The 24,866-nt window shown below is 44.3% G+C and overlaps 2 protein-coding genes across 6 annotated transcripts in view; one reads left to right on the top strand and one right to left on the bottom strand.

Moving 5' to 3' along the window:
* Positions 1–9,295, bottom strand: part of Tmem131 (Transmembrane protein 131) — a 96,867-nt gene extending 87,572 nt beyond the window's left edge. The window contains exons 1-6 of one of the 4 annotated variants that reach the window (XM_065446853.2): positions 9,139–9,295; positions 5,839–5,903; positions 3,586–3,617; positions 3,384–3,467; positions 1,616–1,739; positions 131–244 (exon numbers count right to left, since the gene is read on the bottom strand). In XM_065446853.2, the coding sequence (XP_065302925.2) occupies positions 131–244; positions 1,616–1,739; positions 3,384–3,467; positions 3,586–3,617; positions 5,839–5,903; positions 9,139–9,259 (540 nt within the window). In that variant the 5' untranslated portion in view covers positions 9,260–9,295. Of the gene's footprint in view, positions 1–130; positions 245–1,615; positions 1,740–3,383; positions 3,468–3,585; positions 3,618–5,838; positions 5,904–8,314; positions 8,352–8,455; positions 8,548–9,138 lie in introns of those variants that run through there. The other 3 variants (XM_070535427.1, XM_070535429.1, XM_070535428.1) reach the window with 3 other exon arrangements.
* Positions 9,296–9,353: 58 nt separating this feature from the next.
* The window catches only part of LOC135914096 (monocarboxylate transporter 12-like), a 58,599-nt gene continuing 43,086 nt past the window's right edge, over positions 9,354–24,866 (top strand). Inside the window, exon 1 of one of the 2 annotated variants that reach the window (XM_070535430.1) lies at positions 9,354–9,414. The gene's annotated coding sequence lies outside the window, so the exon portion shown is untranslated. The remainder of the gene's footprint in view (positions 9,415–24,866) is intronic. The other variant, XM_070535431.1, reaches the window with a different exon arrangement.

The following is a 24,866-nucleotide window of genomic DNA, read 5'->3' as shown; positions in this document are numbered from 1 at the left end:
TGGACAGAACAAACTGAGTAGCATATCCTGTCAGCTGCACTTCACAAAGCAAGTACTTTAAGCTTCCCTGGGTATTTCAGTGTAACAGCTCGACAACCTGGCACTTGAAATCAGAATGTTGAGCACTCACCTGGTACTTGAAAGAGCCTAATGATGTGTGAATAAATAATATATTTTCAACCAGACCTCGCTCCCTTCCAAGATACACAATGTCAAATGTGGTGTTGCCACCTGGTGATATCCTCTGTTAAGACAGAAGTGAAAAAACAGCATACTTACTACTCAACAATACTAGCTACCCTTTACCAGTTGCAAACTGGAAATATTCCTAAAGCTTGGCTCGCTCGGCTCACCGTTTCCACGTGCATGCCTCAGCAGTCACATGTAGGAGTAGCCAGTGTATTTTATACTTTCTAATAATCACAGATTACACAAGTGGGACACATCAAGTACTTCTGTAAGCAGCTTCACACCAGCGACAGCGACACTTTTCTCTGCTAGTATAGCTAAACATTATGTTCAGGTTTGCCATTGTGGAACGCAATGTAAATACTCATCACCATTCTATTCCTTCGTTCCATATTAAAATGCAATCATAAAGCAAACTGATTGAAGTAGTAAACTAACATACTTAAAGAAGTACCGACACATTTTTGAAGCTATAGAAACTCTTTCACAATCTCCTGGCATCTAAGAGGATCACACCGAGAGTATAAAGGTTTGGAAACACGTAACATTTCACTTTGCTACCAAAGCTGTACCGCAATACCAGACCTGGCATCATCAACACAACCGTAATGCCCACACACAGAGCAAAATTTGCAGACATCGTTTAGAAATAGGCTAGGTATGATGGTGTTGCTTAAAACAAAATATACAAAAGTGCTGCGCATGTTTCTTCTTTTTTCACTACACAAATCATATAAAACATCATGTATCTATTTCCTAGGTATTGAAACCCAAATTAGTTGGGTGAATTATTTAGGGCACTCTGGCCATTGGCAATATTTTTCCTAAGGTTCACTGTATTTGTCCCTTCATTTAACGCGAAAAAAAATACATAAAAAATGTCCTGTCAGTACACCTACAGTGGAGTCAGAAAATCACAAGCCCTTACTGTTACTCAAAAAGTTGTTCATCTTCACACAGATCTATGACTGCATCTTTTATACTGCATTGCAACGTGGCAAGGTTATTGAGAAAACTGTGAAAACTTAATGTACCTGTGTGATCTTAAACGTTTGTCTGAAAGCGAACAGAAAAGATGACACTGAACTAAAATCCTGAACCAGGAGCTTGACGCTCATGCAATAAAAATGATCCCTTCAAAAGTTAAGCTTGTCTCTAGCTATGACAATCGTAGCCCCATAAACAAACTGCCACTTGGCTTCTTGCTGCATAATCAGAAATCAAATGTTACTTAATCAACTATTAATGGGCTTGTTTCACTACACACATATCATACAAAGCACAAAGTGAGTCTAATGAAGAAAGACATTAATGATTAGCCAATGTGGCGGTGGTTTTATGATAAGAATGTGAAAGCCAGATTTGCAACAGATGGTTGCCAGAACACAAGTCGCCGTAGAAGCACAGATTCTGAATCACAACATACCTTTTCTTGAAAGAAGGAACAGTGAAAATTAGCTGTGTTGCCGCTAATGGACAGCATTTCTATGCTCGACTCGGGACTCAGATTCTTCACAACAACTCGTCGACGCACAGGCATACTTAATGGTCTAGGAGAAGAGCACAATAAATAACACCACTAAGCATTCAAAGCAGACAAAACATATGTTCAATGAGATTTATTCTCTCAGAGGTACAGTTTCTGAACGCTGTTAAGCATGTTTCCTGAAGTAAAAGTTAACTAATTGTAGTGAAAATGAAGTGTCTAATCTCAGAATGGTTAAGCAGTCCCACGACTAACGCTGTCTACATACTTGCAACATATACGTACATATACGCGGGCGAATCAGAAAGTCTTTGCCCCTATTTTTAAAGCCAAATTACGTCTGTAAATGCGAAGTGAACATATCCGTTCCCAGCGGTGGAACTTTCTTGCTGCGGCCCAGCTTTATCTACCGGCAGCTCCGCAGCATGGCGCTGTTGTCAGTTGTTGAAGATGGCGGTAGAGCTTCACACGTCCACGGCATACGAGAAACATTGTGCGATTAGTTTTCTATGGAGCAACGAACAAATGCACATCGAAATCCACAGGGAAATGCAGCCCACGTATGGGGAAAGGTGTCTCACTTTGAGAAGTGTGAGGTGGTGGAGTTGTGATTCACATGCAACGATGAAGTTAAAACAGCGGCCTGACAGTGGTTCCAATGTCAGCCGGATGAATCCTACCACATGGGCCTCTCAAATTTAGTGCTGCAAAGGGACAAATATCTGAACCGGTGTAGGGACTATGTGGAAAAACAGTGTAAGGTACATAGAACAGTATGTATATTTGTGATTACCTGTATGTACCTTATTTGGCTAATCAGACATAGGGGCAAGGGCTTTCTGATTCACCCTCGCACATACAACAACTCACACTTTCTTTTTTTTCAACTTGAATTTATGGATTAGCCTAGATACTTATTATTCTATTTTTACCACTGACAGTGCACTGAATGAATCTTTGAATTAGATGTTATGGGAGGTCCTCTCTCTAGTCTGACTATAGGACCTCCTCCTGTATACAGTGTATGTAGAGTATTGCATACATAATAAAACAATTCTGATACTAATTTAGCGCTCTAAAACACCAGGGTACAGAAGCATTCAACACATTTCTTAGCTATCAGTCGACTTGAATGCCCCTGAGCCAGTGTTACAATCATGATCAGCCACTCATTGTGAAATACAAGAAAATAATAATGTAAAATGAAATTATTCATCAAAATGAACTGGAATCTAAAAAAAGATATGCACCATGATCAGAAGGCACATAACTAAACAGCACTGTTATTGAGCAGCACTTTTATTGTTGCCATTTGCCTGCCATTACACATTCGTTTGGTATCTATCCATGAAAAACTAAACAACAAAAGGACAAATTCATCCTCAGCATCAGGTAATACAGGATGTATAACTATAATCTCAAATTTTAGAGAGAGTAGACAACAAAAGCAAAAACAGACAAGAGTGCCGCGTCTCAGTGAGCCATTATAACCTGTACACTAAAAAAAATATTGTTTCACAGTTCTCAAGACTGTTGAATTGGCCCCATTGTTTGTCAAAGGAAGAAAAGCGGATCACTCATTAACAGTTTAAGTTCCCTCACTAATTATTTTGATGGGCTAAACGCAGAAGTGTACAGTCACCTCAGTGCAGCAACTCCTGCAGTAATTTCCGAAATAACCACGAGGTTAAAACTTATGCAAACTTACTGTGATTTGAAGTCCATGAAAGCAGGCTCAAATGCTATCGGGCTTGCGTACATGTTTGTGCTACTGTCTTCCAAGTCTGCAAAGCTGTGTAGGGCAGGGATATAAAAGACTTTAGAAACAAGTCTTGAAAGCCTCCTTATTTTGCTCGCCTTCATGGCACAAATTTTGCAATTAAAAATATTCTCACAAAATTTTTTCTTACCTGACAGGCGATGAACTGCTAACTGCCGATGGCTGCACAGAAACATACATGCAAATAAACATTACAAAGGTGGCCCCTGTTTGCCTGTTTAGTTCAGGAAATAATTAAATAGGGCATGCATTTGCAACATTAGGACTTCACACAGAATTACACAGCACAAACCACTAAATACAAAGCAATAATTAAGACATGCGCTATTAACAAGATTGCAGTTAACATGTGTGCAAACTTGTCAACATTTAATTTTTAAATATACAAAATTAGAAGCTAAAAATTATGAAATTATGGTTCATGCTAAACATTCCATTATTACTCAAAAAGTTGACTGCTTATTAAAGACTTCATAGACCTTGTTACAAAGGGAGGGTGTAAACAGGTATTCTGCCCTATATAGCCACTAGAACTCTGACTTCTCGACAGCTACGGAGCCTCTCATGCAGCTGAATGATACACCAATGATGTTCACAAAAATAATGGTCATAAAGAGGATCATGAATGTGCAGAAGTAAGAATGCTACCCTCAGTCTGAGGAAACCAGAACCGTCTTACCGACTTCCACAGAGAGCTATTCTCGCATGGTGGGCAAATCTGCTGATTTCCCGAAATGTCGCTTATTTCACATCAAAATATCTTATTTTCATTTTTCATTTTCCAAGCACTTCTCTTGTTTAAAAGCCTACATTGTGTGTATTCCACTAACTCTGTAGCTCTGAAGTGTCCTTGTTTAGTCACACATATCTGTACAGGCTGTCTTCCCCAAGTTAAAACCAGCACAACACAATAAATTTCCCAGGGCCCGAATTTGGAAAAAGTGCTACTGAAGTGAGGAGAGTGACACAACCATCAGAAGCAAAGACACAGGATAAGCGCAAACACTGAATTCCTACAAAGCCTGTGCATATAACCTCGAATTCAAGGTTTCCTCTAGCAGAAGTTCATGCAACTTACACGGTGAGCAATTAAGTTTGTAGTGCCATGCCTTGACAGAGCAGATATTCACATTTCTTGTGGAACCTGTGTCCCACGAACTTTTGCAGCCGAGTGTACAAGCTCACTCTCATGAGTATTTTTGTTCTGTGTGCTCAAATAAAGTAGATAATCACCAATTACACACCCATTGTAAGAAAAGTTGCTAATTGCATTAATGTCGCCAATCATTTCCAAAGGGTGGACGTGGCATTTCTCCAAGTGAAGTGGTTCAAGGTTTTCTTCCTTGCATTAAAAAAAAAATTATTTTCTTGGTTTACAGCAATCTTCTTTTTTCTGCTTGCTGACAGAAGTCAAAGCTTATCAACATGGAGCTCGTAAGCCGTATGCACGGTCTGTCATGATAAAACGGTGAAGACATTCACTCAGCAGTTTCCAAGGTGAAATGAGCCTTATCTAGTTGTGTTATAAGTGCCTAGACTGCCAGATTGACAGCTCAAAGAGGCTTGCAAAAAGGCAAACCGGAATACCTTAAGCCCTTTCTCTGCCACTGATGTGTATAGCCGTCACAAGGCCATGTATCTGCAAATCTCTGGGGAATTTGGTACACCTTTTTATTTCCTTCAATACAGAAAGAGCTAAAGAGGAACTCTCTTTTTATGTGCGCAACCTGAATCAAGAACCTTGCTGTAGGCAAAATAGCAGCATGAACCAGTATTCAAGGTAGCCTTATGGTTTCCTGCTGATCTATTTTAACATTTCCGGTGCACCTGTGTCTCTTTTGTTTGAAATCTCCTGCGTGCTTTACCCCGTTCTCCTTTCGCAAAACAGTTCAAGGTATCCAGAAATCACTGCTGTTAAAAATGAATTTTTATCATGAATTACCAACTAGCCCAAGCAACCACCCTAGGCCACTGTTGTCTTTGTAACTCGTTACTGCGCTCATGCACAAATGCAACACTGCAGCACAGCAACATGGTGTGTAAAATAAAAGTCTTTTAGGCAGTAAGGTACAATTGGTAAAAATGTTTCTAGACTGGCATCCAAAACAATACTGAATATTTACGCAGCCTGATAACCGAATTTCTAGCCTACACTAGCATAAGCGAACAGCATAGTGTTGTGCGGTGTTACTGGCTATAACCACAAATTGGTCAGAAATTTAACATTCTCTTAAAAACTGCAGTCTATAACAAATTTCTAATGCCAATTAAAAAAATAAAGTTACAATTTCTCAAGAAGTGGAGAGCATTTAGATTCACAGAAGGCTTCATCGCACGTCAACACAGTTGGATGGAGCTGAGTCAACGACTGAGGACTACACACCTCTGAAATTTGTGCAAGGACACCATCGACTAGTCCGTTGATGTCACTACCTGCCTCCACAAACCCTGAAACAACACAGACAACAAAAATTATTTCACAGTGACAAACGGAAAACAAACAACAAGGTAGGCAAGATAAATAAATCCTGAACAGACAAATTCAACCAACCCACACATGGTCATACAAAACCCGCACACTTTACCAGAGGTCAAAACAATGTCAAAAATAAATTTAAGGGAAAGAGAGATCAACCTGTTTTTACTAACAGTTTTTGCATGCAACATTATGTGCGAACAGCAACAGCAATGTGGATGTACTCCTATATGGCAGGCTTACTTTATACCGTGCAAGCAGTGTGTGCAGCAGACAATAAAGAGCAAATTTGCAAGGCATGTGCCAAGTAAAGAAGTTCAGACAACAGGTAGAAAAAAGAAAAATGTGTGACATAACTGAACAAAGAAATCATCAAAACAAAAACTTTCTTGTAACAAATCAGGCTGAGCTAACCTACAAATTAAATTACAAGGAATTGAGGCAAGTTAGTTCTGCAGAAGCCCACAAGGTGAAGGAAAGTGTATGCAAGTGCCCTCCCACTGCGATCTGCTAGCTTCCTGGTTAGGTGAGATGGCAGAGCAACCACCCCGGAACCACACTTGTCTGGGTTTTGAATCCCAGACAAGGGCGAATTTTTCTTCAGCTGCGAGGCTGTCATTGCGAGAAACCTGCATGGGTTTCCTTTGTAGCTTCATGCTGCAATTAGTGTAGATGACAATTTTTTTTCCTTTTACAGACGAAGAATTAAGAATTGCATGGAAGAACAGGCTCAGATAAGCAGAAACCATTAATCTATGCTGTCAAAATCTGCAGTTGCTTAAGCATATCCAATGTACCTCTCACCTTAAAAAAATCCTAACGTGCCTGCTGGTAGCAAGTAGGTAACAAAATGAAATATTTTTCGCACATTATCAGCAACACTGTTCATTGTTGAACAGTGACATTATGAATTTGACTATCACAATACACCGTAGGGGTGTAACTGTAAGTGAAACATTACAGAGAAAAAAATTATTAACAGTTAGATAGATATGCAACTTTGCAAACTTGAATTCACTTGTTTACAAGATTAAAAAGATCTATTGTACAGAGGTGTTCTAAGCACTGTATTCCAACAGCTGAAAGCTTGTGCACCGATCTGGAGCTGGAAATTTGCATTGCTGTGTCCTTAAAATATAGGAGCCAGTCGGTTTTCAACTCGGCACACAAGTTGCCTATGGAAGTGGACACGAAATGCGATCCCACACACAATGGAATATGAATATTCTCAGAACTACAAAGGTCACACAATGGCAATGTCTCAACAGATGACACCTGCAAACTAGCATGAATTAAAAAAATGTACAAAGCACATCTTTTTGATACCGCGATGGGAAGAAAATATGGAAAGTCTCGTGAATTACTGAAATAGCCATGTAGATGTACACAGCTACCATGCTGTAAATTTTTACTCTTTATCAATAGCTCACAAGAGTGGTGACATTCACAAGGCATGCTGATACAAAAACAGTAAACTCAGCATTAATCACTCTGCATATAAAACAAAAATCGAAAGCACAAAGCACACACAAAATGTGAATGACATGTAAAATTTCGCAACCTCAAGTCTTGGTTGCCTAAAGAAAAAAAAAGTAATAAAGACGTTAGAGGTAGAACATCCAAACAATAAAACGAAGACCTACGAAACAAAAACTCAATGGCGCTGTCGACTGCTGGCCTTAATACAAACAAATGTGCGAAGGAAAGGTACTTCGAAGCGCTGAGGTTTCACATTCTTGCCGTTTAAATTACGTGCTCAAGAGCGAATCCCACGCACTTTTTAAAGTCGCAGTATCCGCGTTTTTCAAGGTAAGAAGGTAACGGCAAGTAATCGGAACGACATACCGTAACGTTAAACGCAAACACTACAACATCAGGCTTTTAGCGCAACGCCACTGAATCTATTACAAAAATACAGAATCGCACGAACGCGATGAAAGGCGTTGTCGGTAAATACCGTCATTGTATTAGCACATTATCTGTGCTTTGATAGGTCACGTCTATAAGGAGGAGGTGACAGACAACAATATTATATTCGAGTCGTAAGCGACCTCCCAGACTGCACCGTTTATAAACAGTTTCAAACGACCAGTTCCGAGTACCGAGGCACTTAAGTTGGAACACGAGACGCGGAAGCGTCCGCGCAGGGTTTCTCTGGTGCGCTTCGACGTCACCCCGGGCGCGTCAAAAAAGGGAAAAAAAAAAAGATCAGTGCGGTAAATTTGTCAACGGCAGGATAAAAAAAAAAGAAAGGGAGAACACGGCTCTATGCTGCTGCTCATCAATCGAAGTGGCATGCCGCAGCGCATGCACAGCGGCGAGCCGACGCTACGCAACGTGTCTTTCAAACCGGAAAATATAGAAAGTGCGCGCCGCAACTCGCCCGGCAGTAGAGGATCCAACATCAAAACCGATATAAGCAAAGTGCGGCCAGAAACGTCTGCATTCCACGGTAACAAACTCGCGATTCCGCGCGCAATCGCCCTGCGCGATCCATACAGCACTTCAATTAAACTCAACCAACCTAGTAGAGCAAGGAATTGTCAAGATCGCGCCGCTAATTTACAACCAAACAAAAACGCAAACACGGCGATTTTGTCACTCGGCGACCACCGAGGTGCTACCACGCTGGGGGAAAAAAAAAGAAGAAAACCCGATACTGAGCTATACACACACAGAGAGACAGACAGACGCACGCACGCACCATTTCGCGCCAGCTACCGCCGCTTGCTTGGTCGATACTTTCACGGCGACCAGGATGCCACACTGCACTTTCTCCGCGAGCTGTAATGTAGTAGTCTGACCATACGCCAACAGATAAATAGGGTACAGCTGCTTCACGAAGTTTGTAAACAAAGGTTACCGGTGAAATGTGGTTTCGGAAAGCGCTGGCATCTGTCAGCACGTGAGGCATGAAAATGGAAACGCAGCAGTGGCAGAAGCGCTATCGATTTGCCGCAGTTTCGGGTACGCGGTTGCCGAATCTAAGCTTCCGCGCTTGTCTCCGCTTGTGTACCGTTCATTGCTGTCTGCGTGTCCGTCGCTACCCATTAGCAGTCCGCACTAACAACCAGCGCACTAGAGACGCGGAATCACGCGAACAGCTGCACACCTCCATGGAGAAGGCCTAGTTTTGGATTCGCAGGCGAGTGGCAAAAACCCGCTGCTCCAGTGGCGCAAGTAAATGTGACGCTTGTATGTACTTGCCTTGTGCGTGTCCGTCAACACTCTGCACAACTTTGTAGACAATGTCCAAGACATGGAAAAAAAGGAGAAATTTATGGAGCTTCATATTCCCACAACTTCGTATCACATTCAACCGCGCCATTCTGCATTCTGCAACATACTGAACTAGCCGCTCTCTTCAAGCAGTTTTAGCGCTCACTTCGGACAGTTTCGCATTGCTTTCAGTTTCGTACTCAGGAGCTCGTAGAGTCCGAAACGGTGCGGTCGGTACGCGGAGGTCGATCTGTCGCCTCAAAGGTAAGGAACCCTTGCTTTATGAAGCGAGTATAGTGCGCATAAAACCAGGTGAATTAAGTTTTGAATTCTAATCTGATGAATAACCACATATGTGCCAACCTTAGCAACCGATATTCGCGCGGTATTTTGGTCTGCACAAGAAAAAGTATAACCACGCTGTCAGCTGATATAACGGTTTCGTGCCGGGGGACGGCGCTGACTCCGGAACAGCTGCAATACTAACAGTTGCTCCTTTTTCGATAACGAAACAAAATACATTTAAGGACGATGAACTTACAACGCCGTAATGTGCAGGCAAGCTTAAGTTATCTTCCATTGTTATCTTTAACCGCATTTGTTTCGATTTGTCACGTTTTGTGGCGTCAACGAGACAAAAATAGTTTCACCCCTGCTTATTTTTATTCCGCTGAAGTTTGCCGCCGCGAACTTTTATGAATGCATTTTGCGCGTTGCGGCATCAGTTTTCGAATATTTTCGCGCTCCCAGCTCCATTTTATTAAAGGCTGTAGGAGACGGGAAGAAAGTGCATCAATAATTGACCGTGCAGCCGCGACACATAAGTCGTTCCGTGCACTCTTCCCGTGGCTCTTGTGCCACGCTGTACGCAAGTTTTATTTGATCTCTAGCGAAAGCATAGAGAAAGAAATTGCGAAAGTTTCCTGTTAACTGGCCTGCTCGCAGCGCACTACTGCCTCGCAGTGAAGCGTTACACGTAGGTGAAAATTTGTGATTTCATGCGCGACCAATTGCTGCACGTGCCGGTGTAGTCGTCGAAAGTGATAAGGACGGGTTGATTCAGACTCTGAGAGTAGGTAAATGTACTATTTCTTTTTCTCCCGATCTCCAACGCACTGTATTATATCCGTCTTATGCCCGTTTCGTGGTTTATACATTGTATTTCCGCTTGTAGCGGGCACAGCCACTAGTTTCGTTTTCGCATACGGTTGTTTTCTTGTTATCCTTTTCTTTTTCTCGCCTTTTCTCGGTGCAGAGCACTTCTTCATCGGGCGTTGCGGGCAACAGCGTATGCACAGCGTTAGCGAGACTCGTCGCTCCCTTGGAGCAATTGGCACGCGCTCTAAATTTCCGACCTTGAACACGACGACGGCTTCTAGTCTGCGGGCGCAGTGTTCAATTAGGCGTCCGCCTTCGCAAGGGGTGAGATGCGTCCCATGTGCGCTCCGACGGCCTCGAGACACGGCGGCCCCCGACCGAGCGCTGCGGTTCGCTATACGTTGGCGGGCCGCTTCTATATGCTATGCTTTATATGTATGCATGTATATACAAAATTAAGCTGCTGCAAGATTATGTATGACTACGCTTCGTCTTTATATATATATATATATATATATATATATATATATATATATATATATATATATATATATATATATATATATATATATATATATATATATATATATATGGGTCACTGGAGTATTCTCTCCTTAACTGACAGCTCCCATTCGTACCTGTGTGTGTGTGTGTGTGTGTGTGTGTGTGTGTGTGTGTGTGTTTGATGACTTATTTTGTCACAGACCGACCGTAAAAAGTTCACCTTTTTTCTTGTTTACTTTAATAACCAATTACAGATAGCAACGATCTAACAACCCAATCATTTAACCATTTGCCTGAATTATAATTAATTGTCATTCGCAATTTAAATTTGTGATGACGTCGCATTCTGGGCGCCAGATGAATGTCCGGAAGGACACATTTGGGCTTTGGTTATACTTTCCAAAGTTTCACACGGCGTGTGACACTTGGAAGCTGTCAGTAGGGGGAGGTCGGGGCTCCCGTTACATCTATAACGCGTGGTAGCGTAGGAAGGAATATTAAAACGTCAGCATTTTTTGTGAGTCTCATAACCACACTCTCGCGTCTAACTTTTCCTCAAGAAGACGAAGGAGAAGTGGTGCTTACCTCAGCTATAGAAGGATGAAGCAAAATAAGCTCCCACTAAACTGTATGGAAGCAAAGTTCGAACCGCTTACCTGGAGGCCTGGCTGAAATAAGGAAATAAATATATATATATGGCTGCTGATTTCGAATGCAAATCGAAGACCTTGTTTTTCGATTATGGAATGCACGTGCTATTCAGAATTGTCGAATACTCTTTTCTGTTTGATTACAACCCTTTGGAGTCTCGAGGAAGAAAAATTGATCTAAGCTAGTGAGGGTAGTTCCGAATGATTTTAATTACTGCAGGATTGCTGCACACAACAAATCCAGCGCTCATCTTTTTTTTTCTTGTTTCATTAGTGTAATTGTCATGGTGAGCCAGATAACTTTACAGCGCGAGCAGTTGTTTTTCATTTACAAGCACCTAAGTTGACCGTGCGTCCAGATGCAAGCGGTATTACATGCGTGTACCGTATAATATAAGTAAGCCTCATTTTATTACCAAACGAACTTCACGTAAAGTTTATATTTCTTTAATTGAGAATTTCGTTTGGAATGAGAATTTGGTTCGCGCGCATGTATTTCATGCAGCACCACGGCGTGTCGCGATCACCGCAGCTATAGAGTGTGCTAGAATATTCACCTGTTACCCACGAAATTAAATTATCTTCGTCATCACCGATCGTCACCATTATCGATCAATCAATTATCACCGTCATTGTCAGTAATTATCATCGTCCATTACCGTCGCCGTCCACAGCTGGACTATATATATATATATATATATATATATATATATATATATATATATATGCGATAACATCAATCCGATATCTTTTGAGCCTTCTGTTACAAAGTTTGGCGGAGCAAATGATATTCAAATCGGGAGAAAAAGAATAACGCACTGCGTCTTCTGTCATTTTTTTTCTGGTTCCCCGGCTCTTACATTTTCCCGCTTGTTACGTTCGAATTCTCCCTTTCGGTCCTGTGGCAAGCCAAATCAGTGGGGCTATACCGTATTACATTTGGGATTAGGCACGCGGATTGTACTCGTGCTCGAAAGATGTATACGGTCTCTGTGGCTGTCTGCCGGGTAGAATGTTAGTTATATTACCGGTTCGTAAAGATAACGTCGGCTGCGGGGAGCGCCATAAAAGGTAGAACGCCAGCGCAGGCAAAACGGCGGACATTAGCGCACAGCCAAAGTGCTTCTTGAGACGTAGAATATAATCGCGGCCAAAGCTACGAAGCTGCATTGGGCCTTAAAGCCGCTTCCGCGGTCACGCTTTATCGGGGCAGTTTCGGCGACGATTACTTCGTCGCTGGTTGTCACACGCAGGGCAACGCTTAGTCAGCTTAGCGGTCGCTGATTTTCGATTTGCCGCTGACGATCCTCTTACTGATCGCGCCACTTGCGAAACTTCCCGGAAGTCCCGTGTTTCTGAGGCCAACACGCCATGCATGCGTGGCGCTTAGCTTGTCGCAAACAGGGTGGTATGAACCCGAGTTATTTCGTGACGTCGAAGTTTCTGTGTTTAGCTCTTGCACGTGTTAGGCGTGTATGCCACCGGCAGCCCTCCCCAATCTACTCCTAATTGTTCCCTCGCAGAAGAAGAAAAAGAAAACAGAAAAGGAAACACATTGAGAAGAAATAAGGAATGTGCGCTATAAGGAATGACAATTCTTCGGACAGAAATAGAAAAGAAATATTCTGAAATTTAATCAATACACTGAAGTTTGCAGAGGTAGGCGTGAAATAAGAAAAAAAAAGAAGAAGGTACGAACTGCCGAATGACCCTCACTAAATTTGCAGCGCTACCTGTTATTCAGTTAAACGTATTTAACGAAGTCGATGGGACCCTATAATTATCACTTTGAATGGATAGCTTGGTTAAAAAAAACACTTAAAACACTCGTGCGAATAGCGTTACATTAATTATAGAGCGAAAACGTAAGATGGCTCTGCCTGTGCGGAAAGCGCAGAAGAAATGTAGCGGAAATTCACTTCGCTACTCGTGGAACTGCGACTTCTGTAAGCTACATGTTCATAATTACCGTTATACACCGCAGTATAACTTTCTACGGCTCGTTTCTAAGGCAACACCGCATTCACTAGAGGCGCTTTTGTACTGCTTTGAAGCATCGAACATTGGGCCTGCACAGTATTTGGCGATCCAGGATGGCGGCCAGCCACGCAGACATTGATGCCAGGCCCATAAGACAGTATTTTTGTGAATCTGTTAGCAGAGCTATTGAAGGCTACAAGATACAAGACCCAGTGCCTGAGTGGCTTCCAAGAATGGAAGCTTTGCTACACATGCGTGAATTTTAATCTCATCACGTAACCCCAAGTGAGGGTGACGTTTTCCTTTTTAACATACGTGTTGTGTTCTTCGCGCGGACTGATTTGTAAACTGACGTGTTGAAGTCGGCAATAAAGAAAAAAAAAAAAAAAAAACTCGTGGCTGAGTGGTATCGTCTCCGTCTCGCACTCCGGAGACCCTGGTTCGTTTCCCACCCAGCCCATCTTGCAAGTTGTTTTTTATTCATGAAGTGCCTGCCGGGATTTATCGCTCACGGCCAACGCCGCCGACGCCGATGACACTGGCTCTTCTTCGACACGAGCTCCTTAACGCTGTCGCGTTAAACGTAATTCTTGCCTACGTGTGCACTTTCGCAGACAGCGAGCCCATCAAGCGCTTCTTGTGCTCCTTCATGGGAGCGCGCAAACGTTCTTAGTAGGACCACGGCGTCTGTTCCCCTGAAACAACGCTGCCTGAACTGGAACCCGGCATACCGATATTTCCCCCATATATTCCGCACAAGACCCCTCGTGCGGCCCTCTCGAGCTTTGTTAAGTCGGGAGAGACGTTGCTTAAATATCTCGAGGATCCCAATTGGCGAGCCTCTGTGGATGTGTATCGAGGAACCGAAAGACCTGACTCACATCGTCCTCTTTAACTTGCCCTAGGCCCATGGCCACCAAAAGTGGTGCATAATAAAGCAACGGGAGCACTTCGACGCTTCATTGAACATGCTGGCACGTATGGTGAATATTGATTCCACATCACCGTGTGTAATTGTCAGTGTCTCATTCGGGGTTCTGAAACAAACTTGTGTATACCTCAGTCATATGCTGACTTTGTTGCACCTTGACCTTTTCGAAGGGGTTTCCGCCGTTAGTGTTGATACATATTCTTGCAATTTCTTCTTTTATTTAATTATTACCCAATGTAATAATTAATTAAGTAATTTTTAATACGTCTTTATTTCTGCGTTTAATAGGCCAAGCCTTGCGGCAGAAAAGGGGTGCTCTATGGGGGATGGGGACCGGTGCTCTCTTCTTCCTCGAGGTGGAGTGGTCCCGAGGTCGGCTCTGCAAAGAGGCGGCCAGGCCCTTCCTTGTCCCTGAAGAAGGTCAAATTTATTTATTTTAGTAATCAAGCGAAAAGCGAATCATAGCGAATAATAATCAAGCGGAACTAAAGCATTCGCAGAATTTGATTTTATTAAACTGAGATATCACTGTACATACTTTGCAGCTGCATTTCGCGTCGTCGTCCTAGTAATGTCCCGACAACTCGCTGGACATCCTCTAGACAAATCCCTTTATACCATGCCAAATATAATCAAATCTGTGCGTGCAGCTAATTGAGATCTGTGCGCTTTTTTTTCCGAAACTTTTCTTCTGAAGGTAAAGAAAACGAAAATCGAAATTCATTACGACGGAATGTGTTGTGCGTTATTTCGCGTATCTTTTGGTGCTTTTTTTTTCTGGAGGAAAGTTTTCAAAAGATGTCAGTTTGGAACTTTTCTCCTTCGTTATTGTTATAGAATGCTATTTAATAATTACTCAATAATAAGTGATCAACTGGCCAAGAACAGACCCTGTTGAAATTCGAGACCTCACGTGGAATTCCTGTGGCAATGTCAGAGGACAGCACCCCAAACTGTCTTTCGTTTTAGGGTACTATGCTCCCGTTATGAAATACAATAGCCAGTGCAGTTCATAACTGGGGTCACTTACTTCAATGGAAGAGTAATTTGGTCGGGGTGATGGTGGTGGAGAGCGCAGGGTGCGTCGTCTACGTTATCTCAATTGAACACTCTTCCAACATTGTTAAACAATTCTAACAAAATAACATTTTGTTAAAGAAAAGCAAGTAAAACAACAATGCATTTTCAGGGCAAGTTTGATGGCGCATATCTACAAACTGGCGTCATTCTGGAAATTCATTCGAAGTGAATACGCCTTGCAAATTCACCGGCTACAATACGTAAATTGCAATATGTGTCGTAAAGTAGTTAAATTGAAATATAATTCGTGTTTTTTTGTTAGTTGGATATGTGTTTCGATTTCTCGTGCAATTAACGTCCACCTCTCTGAATAATCCAGCTCAAGCACTGGAATTACGTTATCTGCAACAGGCGATTTTTAATAATTCCATAAAACTTAAAAATGATCGCCCTATATATGCGCTGAAGTTAACTATCACAAAGTTATGCCGCTGGACTATTAATTAATTAATTCATTCATTAATGTCATACCGACGAAACGGAAAAATAAACCAGGAAGTATAGTGCGGAAGTCCTGTCCTATACGGCAGCAACTGAGGGGCGAAAGTGATTCGAGTTCCTGCTTGTCTACGGGGATTAAATAAAGATAAAGAGGAAAAAGGAAGTAACAATATTGTTGATGCGGAACTATTAAAGGAATTGATACATTAGTTGGGTGGAATGGGCGGGGGGTACGTCAGGTTGCTTTCTGAGTGGTGACGAAAGGAGTGGCTGCTTTACGCATTTCTGTCCAGCAGAATGTGCACTTTTCCCTCCAATGCCGTACGTATATTTAATAACTGGAAACGGTCGTCGCCGAAACGCGTCGTACGAGTGAACTCGCATTCGAACCGGTTTCTGCGCCTGTTACGAAAGCCAGCGTTGGTAAGGCGCGCGTTTAGCTGTGTGTGTATATATAGTGCGTGCCCGCCGGGCAAATTGTGAGCCTGTTTTATTTTCATGCGAGGTTAAACAAGGACACATGCCTCGAATCGCTTATGCTGTACGCGGTAAATTTGGACGCGTTTTGCCTGATGAGTTCTGTAAATACGGAGGACAGTCGCTTCAGTACGTGTATGAGCGTAATCCCGTTCTTTCATTTTTTTTTATATATTCCAGTCGGAAAGTAAAAAGAGAGTGCAAGGAAGTGATCGCGCAGCGGTGTTTGTTTTATGTTTTGTGTCATGTTTTTGTCTCTGCGTGCTTAGCAGCGGCATAGTTAACACAGGTATAGCGAGCGGCATGTTTTGTTGTTCACATTACCAATGGAAACAGCGTTCCGACAACGAGAGGGCACTCCTACGAGTATTCCAGGTATTATTTTTTTTTTATCTGAAGGTCAGCTGCAACAAAATTTCGCTTTTCCTCAGTCGCTTTTAAACGAGTAGGGTGTACTTTTAAAGCAGTCCTGGCAAAGCTGCGGGGTCTGTAAGAGTATCATTTTCTTATTGTCTGCCTTTAAATGGCACCTAAGCGGACGACGCGAGCACCTGCTGGTTAGTGGATGTGACGCAAATTCCAGTATGTAGCCTCCTCCGAGATCTGCAGCACGCCGCGGGCGCCTCGCGATCTCGGAGGTCGTGTCGATGAGCCGCGTTGGTTCTCAACGTGCAGGATTACGCGTCATTTCCGGCAAACGGTGCGATGGCGGCGTCTCGGCCAGTTTTATTATATAAAAAAATGTGTGTGTGTTTTTTTTTTTTGCTAGGTTCTTGTGACGCACCCACTCGTAATTTCAAACGTAAAATCTTACGCGGAGGCTGCTCTATTCTGCACTACCTGAAGCTACGCCCCCCCCCCTTCCCCCCCCCCCAAAAAAAAAAAGATTCGCTGCGGTTGGTCTTATCGAGCACAATTTTCGGTATCGCCTCCCCAATTCGCTATCCTCCCAGTGCCTCCGCAACAGGTCCACTCGTTGCACCCAATGTTGCAGTGCGTTGGATCCAGAGACACAGTAGGGACACTGACAACCTGGCCGACCAAATGGCTCACTCGCCATCTTTATCTGACACCACACCAGTCTCCCTTCCTTCTGACCCCCGAGCTTTCCTCCAAGCTCAGAAGTCCGTGCTTCACGGGCGGGGGAAGTTTGTTTTCGGAAGATTTGGTCTGGTGTGGCCCTGACACCTGCTCTCACCTGCTCTCACCTGGGCCTGAGAGTCTGCAACGTGTGCTAAGTGCCCAGTTACTGAATTTATGGCGGATACCCACCACCTTTGTGGCTGTGGCCTGGTGCTCAGGATATTAGGCGCAGGATGCTGGAGGAGGCCACACTAAAACATAATGGTCCATTATTATTATTATGGGGTTTTACGTGCCAAAACCACTTTCTGATAATGAGGCACGCCGTAGTGGAGGACTCCGGAAATTTCGGCCACCTGGGGTTCTTTAAAAGAACCCCAGGTGGACGAAATTTCCGGAGTCCTCCACTACGGCGTGCCTCATAATCAGAAAGTGGTTTTGGCACGTAAAACCCTATAATTTAATTTAATTTAAGAAGCTGCGGCGAGGGGACAACGTGACTCACATTCACACGCGCGGACTTCCGCGGAGCATATGCGTGCGTGGATTAAATGACATTTGCAACATACACAGATGAACAAATCTATATGCACAGAACAAAATGTTCTCTCGCCGGAATACTTGCTGCGCAAGCAATTCGAAGAACCTGCTGCTGCATATGGGAAGCTATAGGACGAATTGTTTCGGGCCTCCGCGCCTTTCTTTATCGTTTTCATTTAGTCTTTGTTCAAGTATGAGTGCTGTATACCCGCACGCGGGCATATATAGTGGGAGGAGTGTCACGTCCATTACCTTTTCGCAATCGCTGCAGCCTGCTGTGCACTTTCCCAGTTTCGAGCATAGATTTCTTGCCGCGGTCACAAGTTCTCGATCTATTTCTGCCCTCGAGCCGTTTTCGGCTTGCTCGAGGTTTCCATGTGCGTTCCCCGCGTTCGCAATTTTTTCGTAGCTCGCGCGTGCATACTTTGCCCATCGGCTAATTATTGCTGCTTACGCTTTATTTACAGTTATTTCTCGCTTACTCAAAACTCGTATTGCGAAGTGAAGAGCAAAATTTATCTACCTATTGTCTATTTCTGCGCAGGTCTACATAGGCTGTTCGCATCCGTCGTAATTTTCTGGGGCTGCCTGAGCTGCAGAAGACTCTGTGTATAGTCGTGATACGGTGAAATCGCATGTTGTGTCATTGCACATCTCAAGCGGCAGCCTTGGCGCCCAGATTTGCGCTTGTAGCATTTCCGTTGCCTGTGAAGCAAAATACGTTCATTACTGGAGGATTGACGCTTCCTAGTCGTAGAAAAGTTACTTCTTGCACTTTATTAAGTGCGCTTAAATGGCGCAACTATTAAACCGGCTGGCTCGGCCGTTTAACCACATAATCATCGGGTCTGTTTTCGTTGCCTCGTTAAATCGCGGCGTATACGTAATCAGCGCAGTCATACTTGGAACGAGTGAGCTTGCCGCCCGCACGTGAGATCAAGTCATCAAAATTGCGGCTCCGCACTCACACCAACAGAGCGCTACTTTGTGTGTGTGGCTGCAGGCTGCGTATAGCAGAGCCTGCATTATGTTCGTTTCCAGATTAAATTGCTGTGTTTTGCGTGCGAGAACCACGATCCGATTATGAAGCAGATCGCAGTGGGGGATTCCGGTACAATGTTGTTCTTTAACGTGCACGCAATGCACGGTATGCCGAGTTTTTTGTTTTTTGCGTTGCGCTTTTATTTGGAATGCGGCGGCAGCGGCCGGGATCGAACCCGCGACCTCGTGCTCGGCAGCGTAACGCCATAGCCACCGACTCGGTATTATAGTCTCACTAGTTCGGTGCACCGTTAGCGTGTGCACGTTGTGTGCACGCGACGTACGTGCGCAAATGGATCGCTCCTGTACACGGCGACCTGTTTTTGCCGAACGATGCGCACACACGGGGTGTACACACTGCCTTTGCGATGACTAGTAAATCGACATTGACCTTGACCTCCACGTGACACGGCATGCGCTGTCGGGGCGTGTACATGTATACGCTTACCGCTGCACGTCTAAACATCACGTCCTCGCCATATTGTGTGAACCATGATCTTTCGGGCGCGAGTCACTTGCGGCGCTAGACTAAACACACACAAAAATAGAACCAGAGAAGAGAAACGACAGAAGGACGCGGATGTTATGAAAACTACGGATAGTAAAGCAGATGGCGAAATATATATAGAGCACGTATGCGCACTTGGAGAGAGAAACGCACCCGCGCGCACGTACGTAGCTGTGTACGTGCCGAATAACCTGTACACCAATGGGAATCCATAAACGCTCTGTTGACGGACGGAGCTGGCATTTCCGGCATGTGGCTATGCGGTTAGGGGACTCGACAGAGAGAAAGGGTGGTCGTATAGAAAGGAAGGGAGGTTGAATGGGGGTGGTTCTGGTTGATTACCCTGCGCGATTAAGAAAGATAATTCAGATATGGGATGAGCAGATGAGGGAAAGGGAACCAAATGACAGCGGTCGGTCAAATGCTTGTACAGGGCCTTGCAGTCTTGACTCTGAAGAGCCGACCACCGGACTCGTTGGCCTAAGGCGCAGGGAAGCGAGTCGTAGTAAACAGCGTACCCGTGCGATGCTCGACGCCAGACCACGTATGCAGTTTCCTGAGCGTCGCCTCATCATCGAGTGCGCGGCGCTTATAACGCTGCTTTTGTAACAGCTGTGTTGTTAACGTTATCGCAGACTCTTTTTTGACAGTGTAGTTTCCCCATGTTTCCCGGCGACTGCCGCGCCACCTGTAGCGTCGAAAGCACAACTCTGGCACTGATCAAACTTCAGTCGACGGCGAAGAATCCAGCTGGCGCACGTGTTGTCGTTATGACCGCGTGTGATTCGAAACTTGTGAACCACGTGCGCCACCGTCCTGCAGGTAAACGTTCTCATGCCGCTGTTTTGCAATGGCTAATGTGCAAGACATCGAAAACTGCCCAGGAAAGAAAACGTGGGGACGGCGGTATCGCTGCGTCAGACTGTAACGGCCGCGCAGGAATGCCTGCTCTCCGACTCTACTGGTCGGCCGTGGTTTTATGCTCGCGCTTCCTTCCCGGAGGATCGCACTAGAAATTATTGTCAGCAGATTGAAGTTTTCGGTCGACAAAGACTCTTGCCGGGAATCCGACTTCCATATTTTGTTAATTTCTCCTTATCTTTAGAGCTATTTATTTTGTTCTACGAAGCATACTGCGTGGTGGCTGCAGGTGTTCTGGCTTGCGCGAGTCGCTGAGCGCTTCACGCTGTGCGGCTCTGCTTGGGTTCAGGTTGCCGGATACGGTCACCCGAGTCTTGGCGGCCGGAGCGGCTCAAGGTCGTGCCGGTGCCTCGGCAGTTGTGAACTAAGTACTGCGATTGCTTGGAAGAACGTAGCAGTATAATACAATTTTTGTGCAAGTTGTCTAAACGAGCCTTTTAGCAATTCGAAAAGATATGGCGTTTGTCATCCGTGGCTGGCCAAAGAGGCTTTGCAAGCGTGTCAAAAGAGCACCACGGAAGAACCCGTTCTGTCTACGGTAACTTAAATGGTTGGCCAAGAACACCTGCGCCTAACGCCTAATAAGCTCAGCCATGCTTGCACACTAAATTGAGCTGCTTGATCAAAGCATAATGTGATAGTTGAGTGCACTGATGTCCAGAGATACGCTGTAGTTGTGTTTGCCTTGCTGGGAGGGACACTTCGCCAGCACAGTCACACCAGCGACTTCTTTCACGCGGTGAACGTGCCCGTCAGCGAAGAACTTTTCCCCTTTACGTCGAATGGCCGGGCGTATCCGACCGTCTAATTTTTAGATTGGTTTGAAGCCACACAGCAAAACTTGCGCCATTTGTTCGTTTCAAAACAAGCATGGGCATAAAGCCACGCTTCCTCGTACGTACATTTACGGAGCGCGTGGAACCGAACGGCGCTTTCTGCGCCGGGGTCCTTCTCGAGTGGAAAAGATATATGCGGCGTGAAATATCGCTGGTGGAGTCGCGCCGATGCACCGTATGTCGCGCGCGTGAAACATCGGGTTACTGCTCCGTCGCGGGGACGGAGCTGGAGGAGTCACGAGCGCGTTGCACTAGGCATAACCAGAGTTGCCGTGATTTTTTTTTTTTTGAAGCGTGTCGCTAAAGTGAGCCGAAAAAGTTGCTAAATTTTCGCTGAATTTTACAGCAACTTCGCTAAAATTTGTCGCTAAAGCTTTTGAGTAAATTTCAGCTAACGTAGACATTTTTGAATACCATAATCCACGCTAGCATAACGTTAATCATTTACTGAAACGTCTCGCGTTTGTCTAGGGTCCGTATGAGAGAGGAATAATCAGTAAACTTACCAGCAGTGTGTAGCGGGCGTTTACTTTGTTCAAATTGTTTTAGTAAACTATAAAATAAAATAAAGCAAAGATGTATTTTGTGGGCACACTGTGAATCATGTGAAGGCGACCATTGCTTCATCATGTTCAGGGACTCTAGCGTTATACAGCCACTTTTGCCCGCTCACGTGTAGCTTTTGAATAATGAAGCGAGTTCTGTAGAAGGATTTTTCTAATTCCTAACTTCGAAGCCGCTAAAATGTCGCCAATTGTAAAAGTGAGTTCTAGAAAGCCTTTTATTATTGCAATAGTAATAATTACATACACACTCCAATCGAATTTTCCCGCCGCCGTGAGGTTTCGTATATATTTAGGCATATTTATGCTGTATGCCATGCCATGCTATATGACATGCGGTATATGCGGGCCATGTTGCCACACCATTCTATCGCATAAGTTGCTCATACCAGGTATTACATTCTTGACAAACTTAGACCTCATAATTTTAAGGATGGCAACCCGCAGACAAACGTCATGGAACAAAATACCGACACCTCACGCCTTTTACCTTAAGTCTTCTCAGACTTAAATATAAGAAGTACGAAACAATAACAGAAACGATGTATTGGCGCGGCTGTGCACTACCTCCGGGATCGGTCCGGGAAAGAGGTTTGAAACATACCCGATACGGAAAAGGGGTGGTAAAGTCGCTAAGAAAGAAAGACGTTGGCTTTAATTAGTGAACATAAATAAAATTGTCCGATGGCATCCATGATTCAAACAGAGGACCCCTAGCACAAACGCTTGTTTTTAGTTAGTCAGCTTACATTACTTTAATTCATACCACCACTACAGCACGAGTCTTGCACATCGTGTAATATTCTAAAATGTTGCTATCACATGCATTGCTTCGCTCTAATGGCGAAATTGTGAAAATGTTTGCTAAGCAACTTTTCTAATTTCGAAGTCGCCAAAATGTCGCCCATTGTTCACTCATGTCGCTAGAAAGTCGCTAGTCGCTAAACTAGAAAAAAATGCCACTTAATTAACAGACAAGAAAGCCGCTAAACCTAGCGACAAAGTCGCTAAAATGGCAACACTGGACATAATAGATGTAGAAAATATTACATTTAATGTTGAATATGTACTGTGTATAGAAAAAATATTAGCATTAAAGAGAAGTACCTCGTTCGGACTTCCTTTGTCGCCACATTTCTAGCGATTACCGTCAAGGTTTGAGCACAACTGTGAATTCCCCTGCAGTTTGTCATCAGTTTGCATGTATGTCCGAATTGCGCGCATCACGTATTGGGTGCAGAAGCGGAGTATGGGAATGTTGGGCATACGAGGCAACGATTCGGTAATATACTTGTTCAAGGATTTTAATTAAGAAACCGGGTCCTGCCGGAGGGTGTCTGTACATATCGTACAAGCCGCAGACATGTTCTGTGCTCTCTTCTAGCATTTTCCAGGGAGGCCGGGCTGCCGTTCAATACTCGCGAACGTGTTTTCAATAATTCGCATTCAAGGATATCACTTTCCGTGAGCCCCACTTCCTCTGAGCTACGCGGAACCAACTCCATAGCTAGGCGTCGCGCGGGACGCCGCGTCACGGAAAAAGTGGAAATGTCAAGCCAGTTCTGTGGAATCCCTGAATGTGGACGAAGATTTGTAGAAGGAATAAATTGCCATCCGCACGATATAGCAGCACGAACGTACCAAGGGAAACTCGTGCGGTCTTCTCAAGCTTAATGGTTTGAAGTTGAAGGAAAATTCGTCTTAGTCCGGGAGAATCGAACTGAGACCAACGCCTTTCCGAAGGTGGTCGCTCTACCTTCTGAGCTATATATACCATCGACCATCCTTTGGCAGCTTTGTGTTCATATAGGGTAGAAAGTTGACCTTGTTAGTGGATCATCCCTGTAGGTATACAGGCGCTACTGTCGGGTGAATGACAGATTGACCTAATGACAGCCGGGAGAATCGCTTTCAATAAGTTTTTCCCCCTCGCAAAAGTAGAAATTACACCAGAAGGTGATCGCGGTTCGAATATAAAACTGCTACCGGACATTCCCTCTTTTTAGGGAAAGCTGGATTCGCGCGACGGGCCGAACAGCCGATTCCATCCGCGGACGAGGCGTGACGTGGTTGAGCCGCAACCAATTCCGGCGCTCGCACGTGCAGTGCCATATTGGATGGCACTGAGTTGCGCCACGCTCGTCTGCACAGTGGATATGAGCGATTCCGGCTATCAGTCCTGTGGATCCAGCAGAGCCGTGAATGAGAGCTGTCCGTGAGAGTGGCTCGAGTGGACGAGATAATAATAGGGCGCATATCGGTCGGGAGACCCTTGGCGAGTGCAAGGCGTGCACGGCGGGTTGGGTGGGCGTCGCCGGATCGCCGCTTGTTTGGCGCGCCCGTATGCGTGCGTATACGCAGACCGGAGCCCTCGCCGCAGGACGCCTTTGCTACATCAATAGTGCCGGCGCTCGCAAGTTACGCAGTATGTGTATACGCACTGTACCCTTGCGGCTTCGCTCAAGGTCAGCTGGGCCCTGTTACATGGGGATGTGCAGCACCGTTCGGGCTCACGTATTTGTCTCTTCTGCACGCATGAGTGAATATCAGGGGCGTCGGAAGTGCTTCTCAGGTCACTTTGGGGGTGAAGTGGGAGGGTAGGGCGGGATTAGTGGTCATTCATTCATTCATTCATTCATTCATTCATTCATATTTATTACCCTCAAGGTACGTGTGAACAGGTTATGGAGGGGAGGGGTGAAGAAAAAGAAAGGAAAAAAAAGAAAGCTGAAGAAAAAAGAACAGCAAATATAGCACATAACCAAGAATGTATATTACAAGCAGTAGAACGTACAATAAAATGGCAAAAATGCACAATACATGAAAAAGTACACTAGACAAAGTGAAAGAATAAGTAGGCATCATTACAACACAATAAAACGCTCTCATGCAAAAAACGAAGGCAGAATTGCACTTTTACATAATGTCAGTCATGTCATTTTTAAAGAAAGAAGCGGGTCGCGAATGTTAATTATTGATGTGGATAGATTATTCCATTTATTGGGTGTTCGTGCGAAGAATGACCGCGAACATCTGACGGTGTTATATCGGGATATGTTGATC

The sequence above is a fragment of the Dermacentor albipictus genome, chromosome 3 (genome assembly GCF_038994185.2).
Source record: "Dermacentor albipictus isolate Rhodes 1998 colony chromosome 3, USDA_Dalb.pri_finalv2, whole genome shotgun sequence".
In the NCBI taxonomy this organism is placed as follows: domain Eukaryota; kingdom Metazoa; phylum Arthropoda; class Arachnida; order Ixodida; family Ixodidae; genus Dermacentor; species Dermacentor albipictus.
This window is presented reverse-complemented; position numbering and strand designations above follow the sequence as displayed.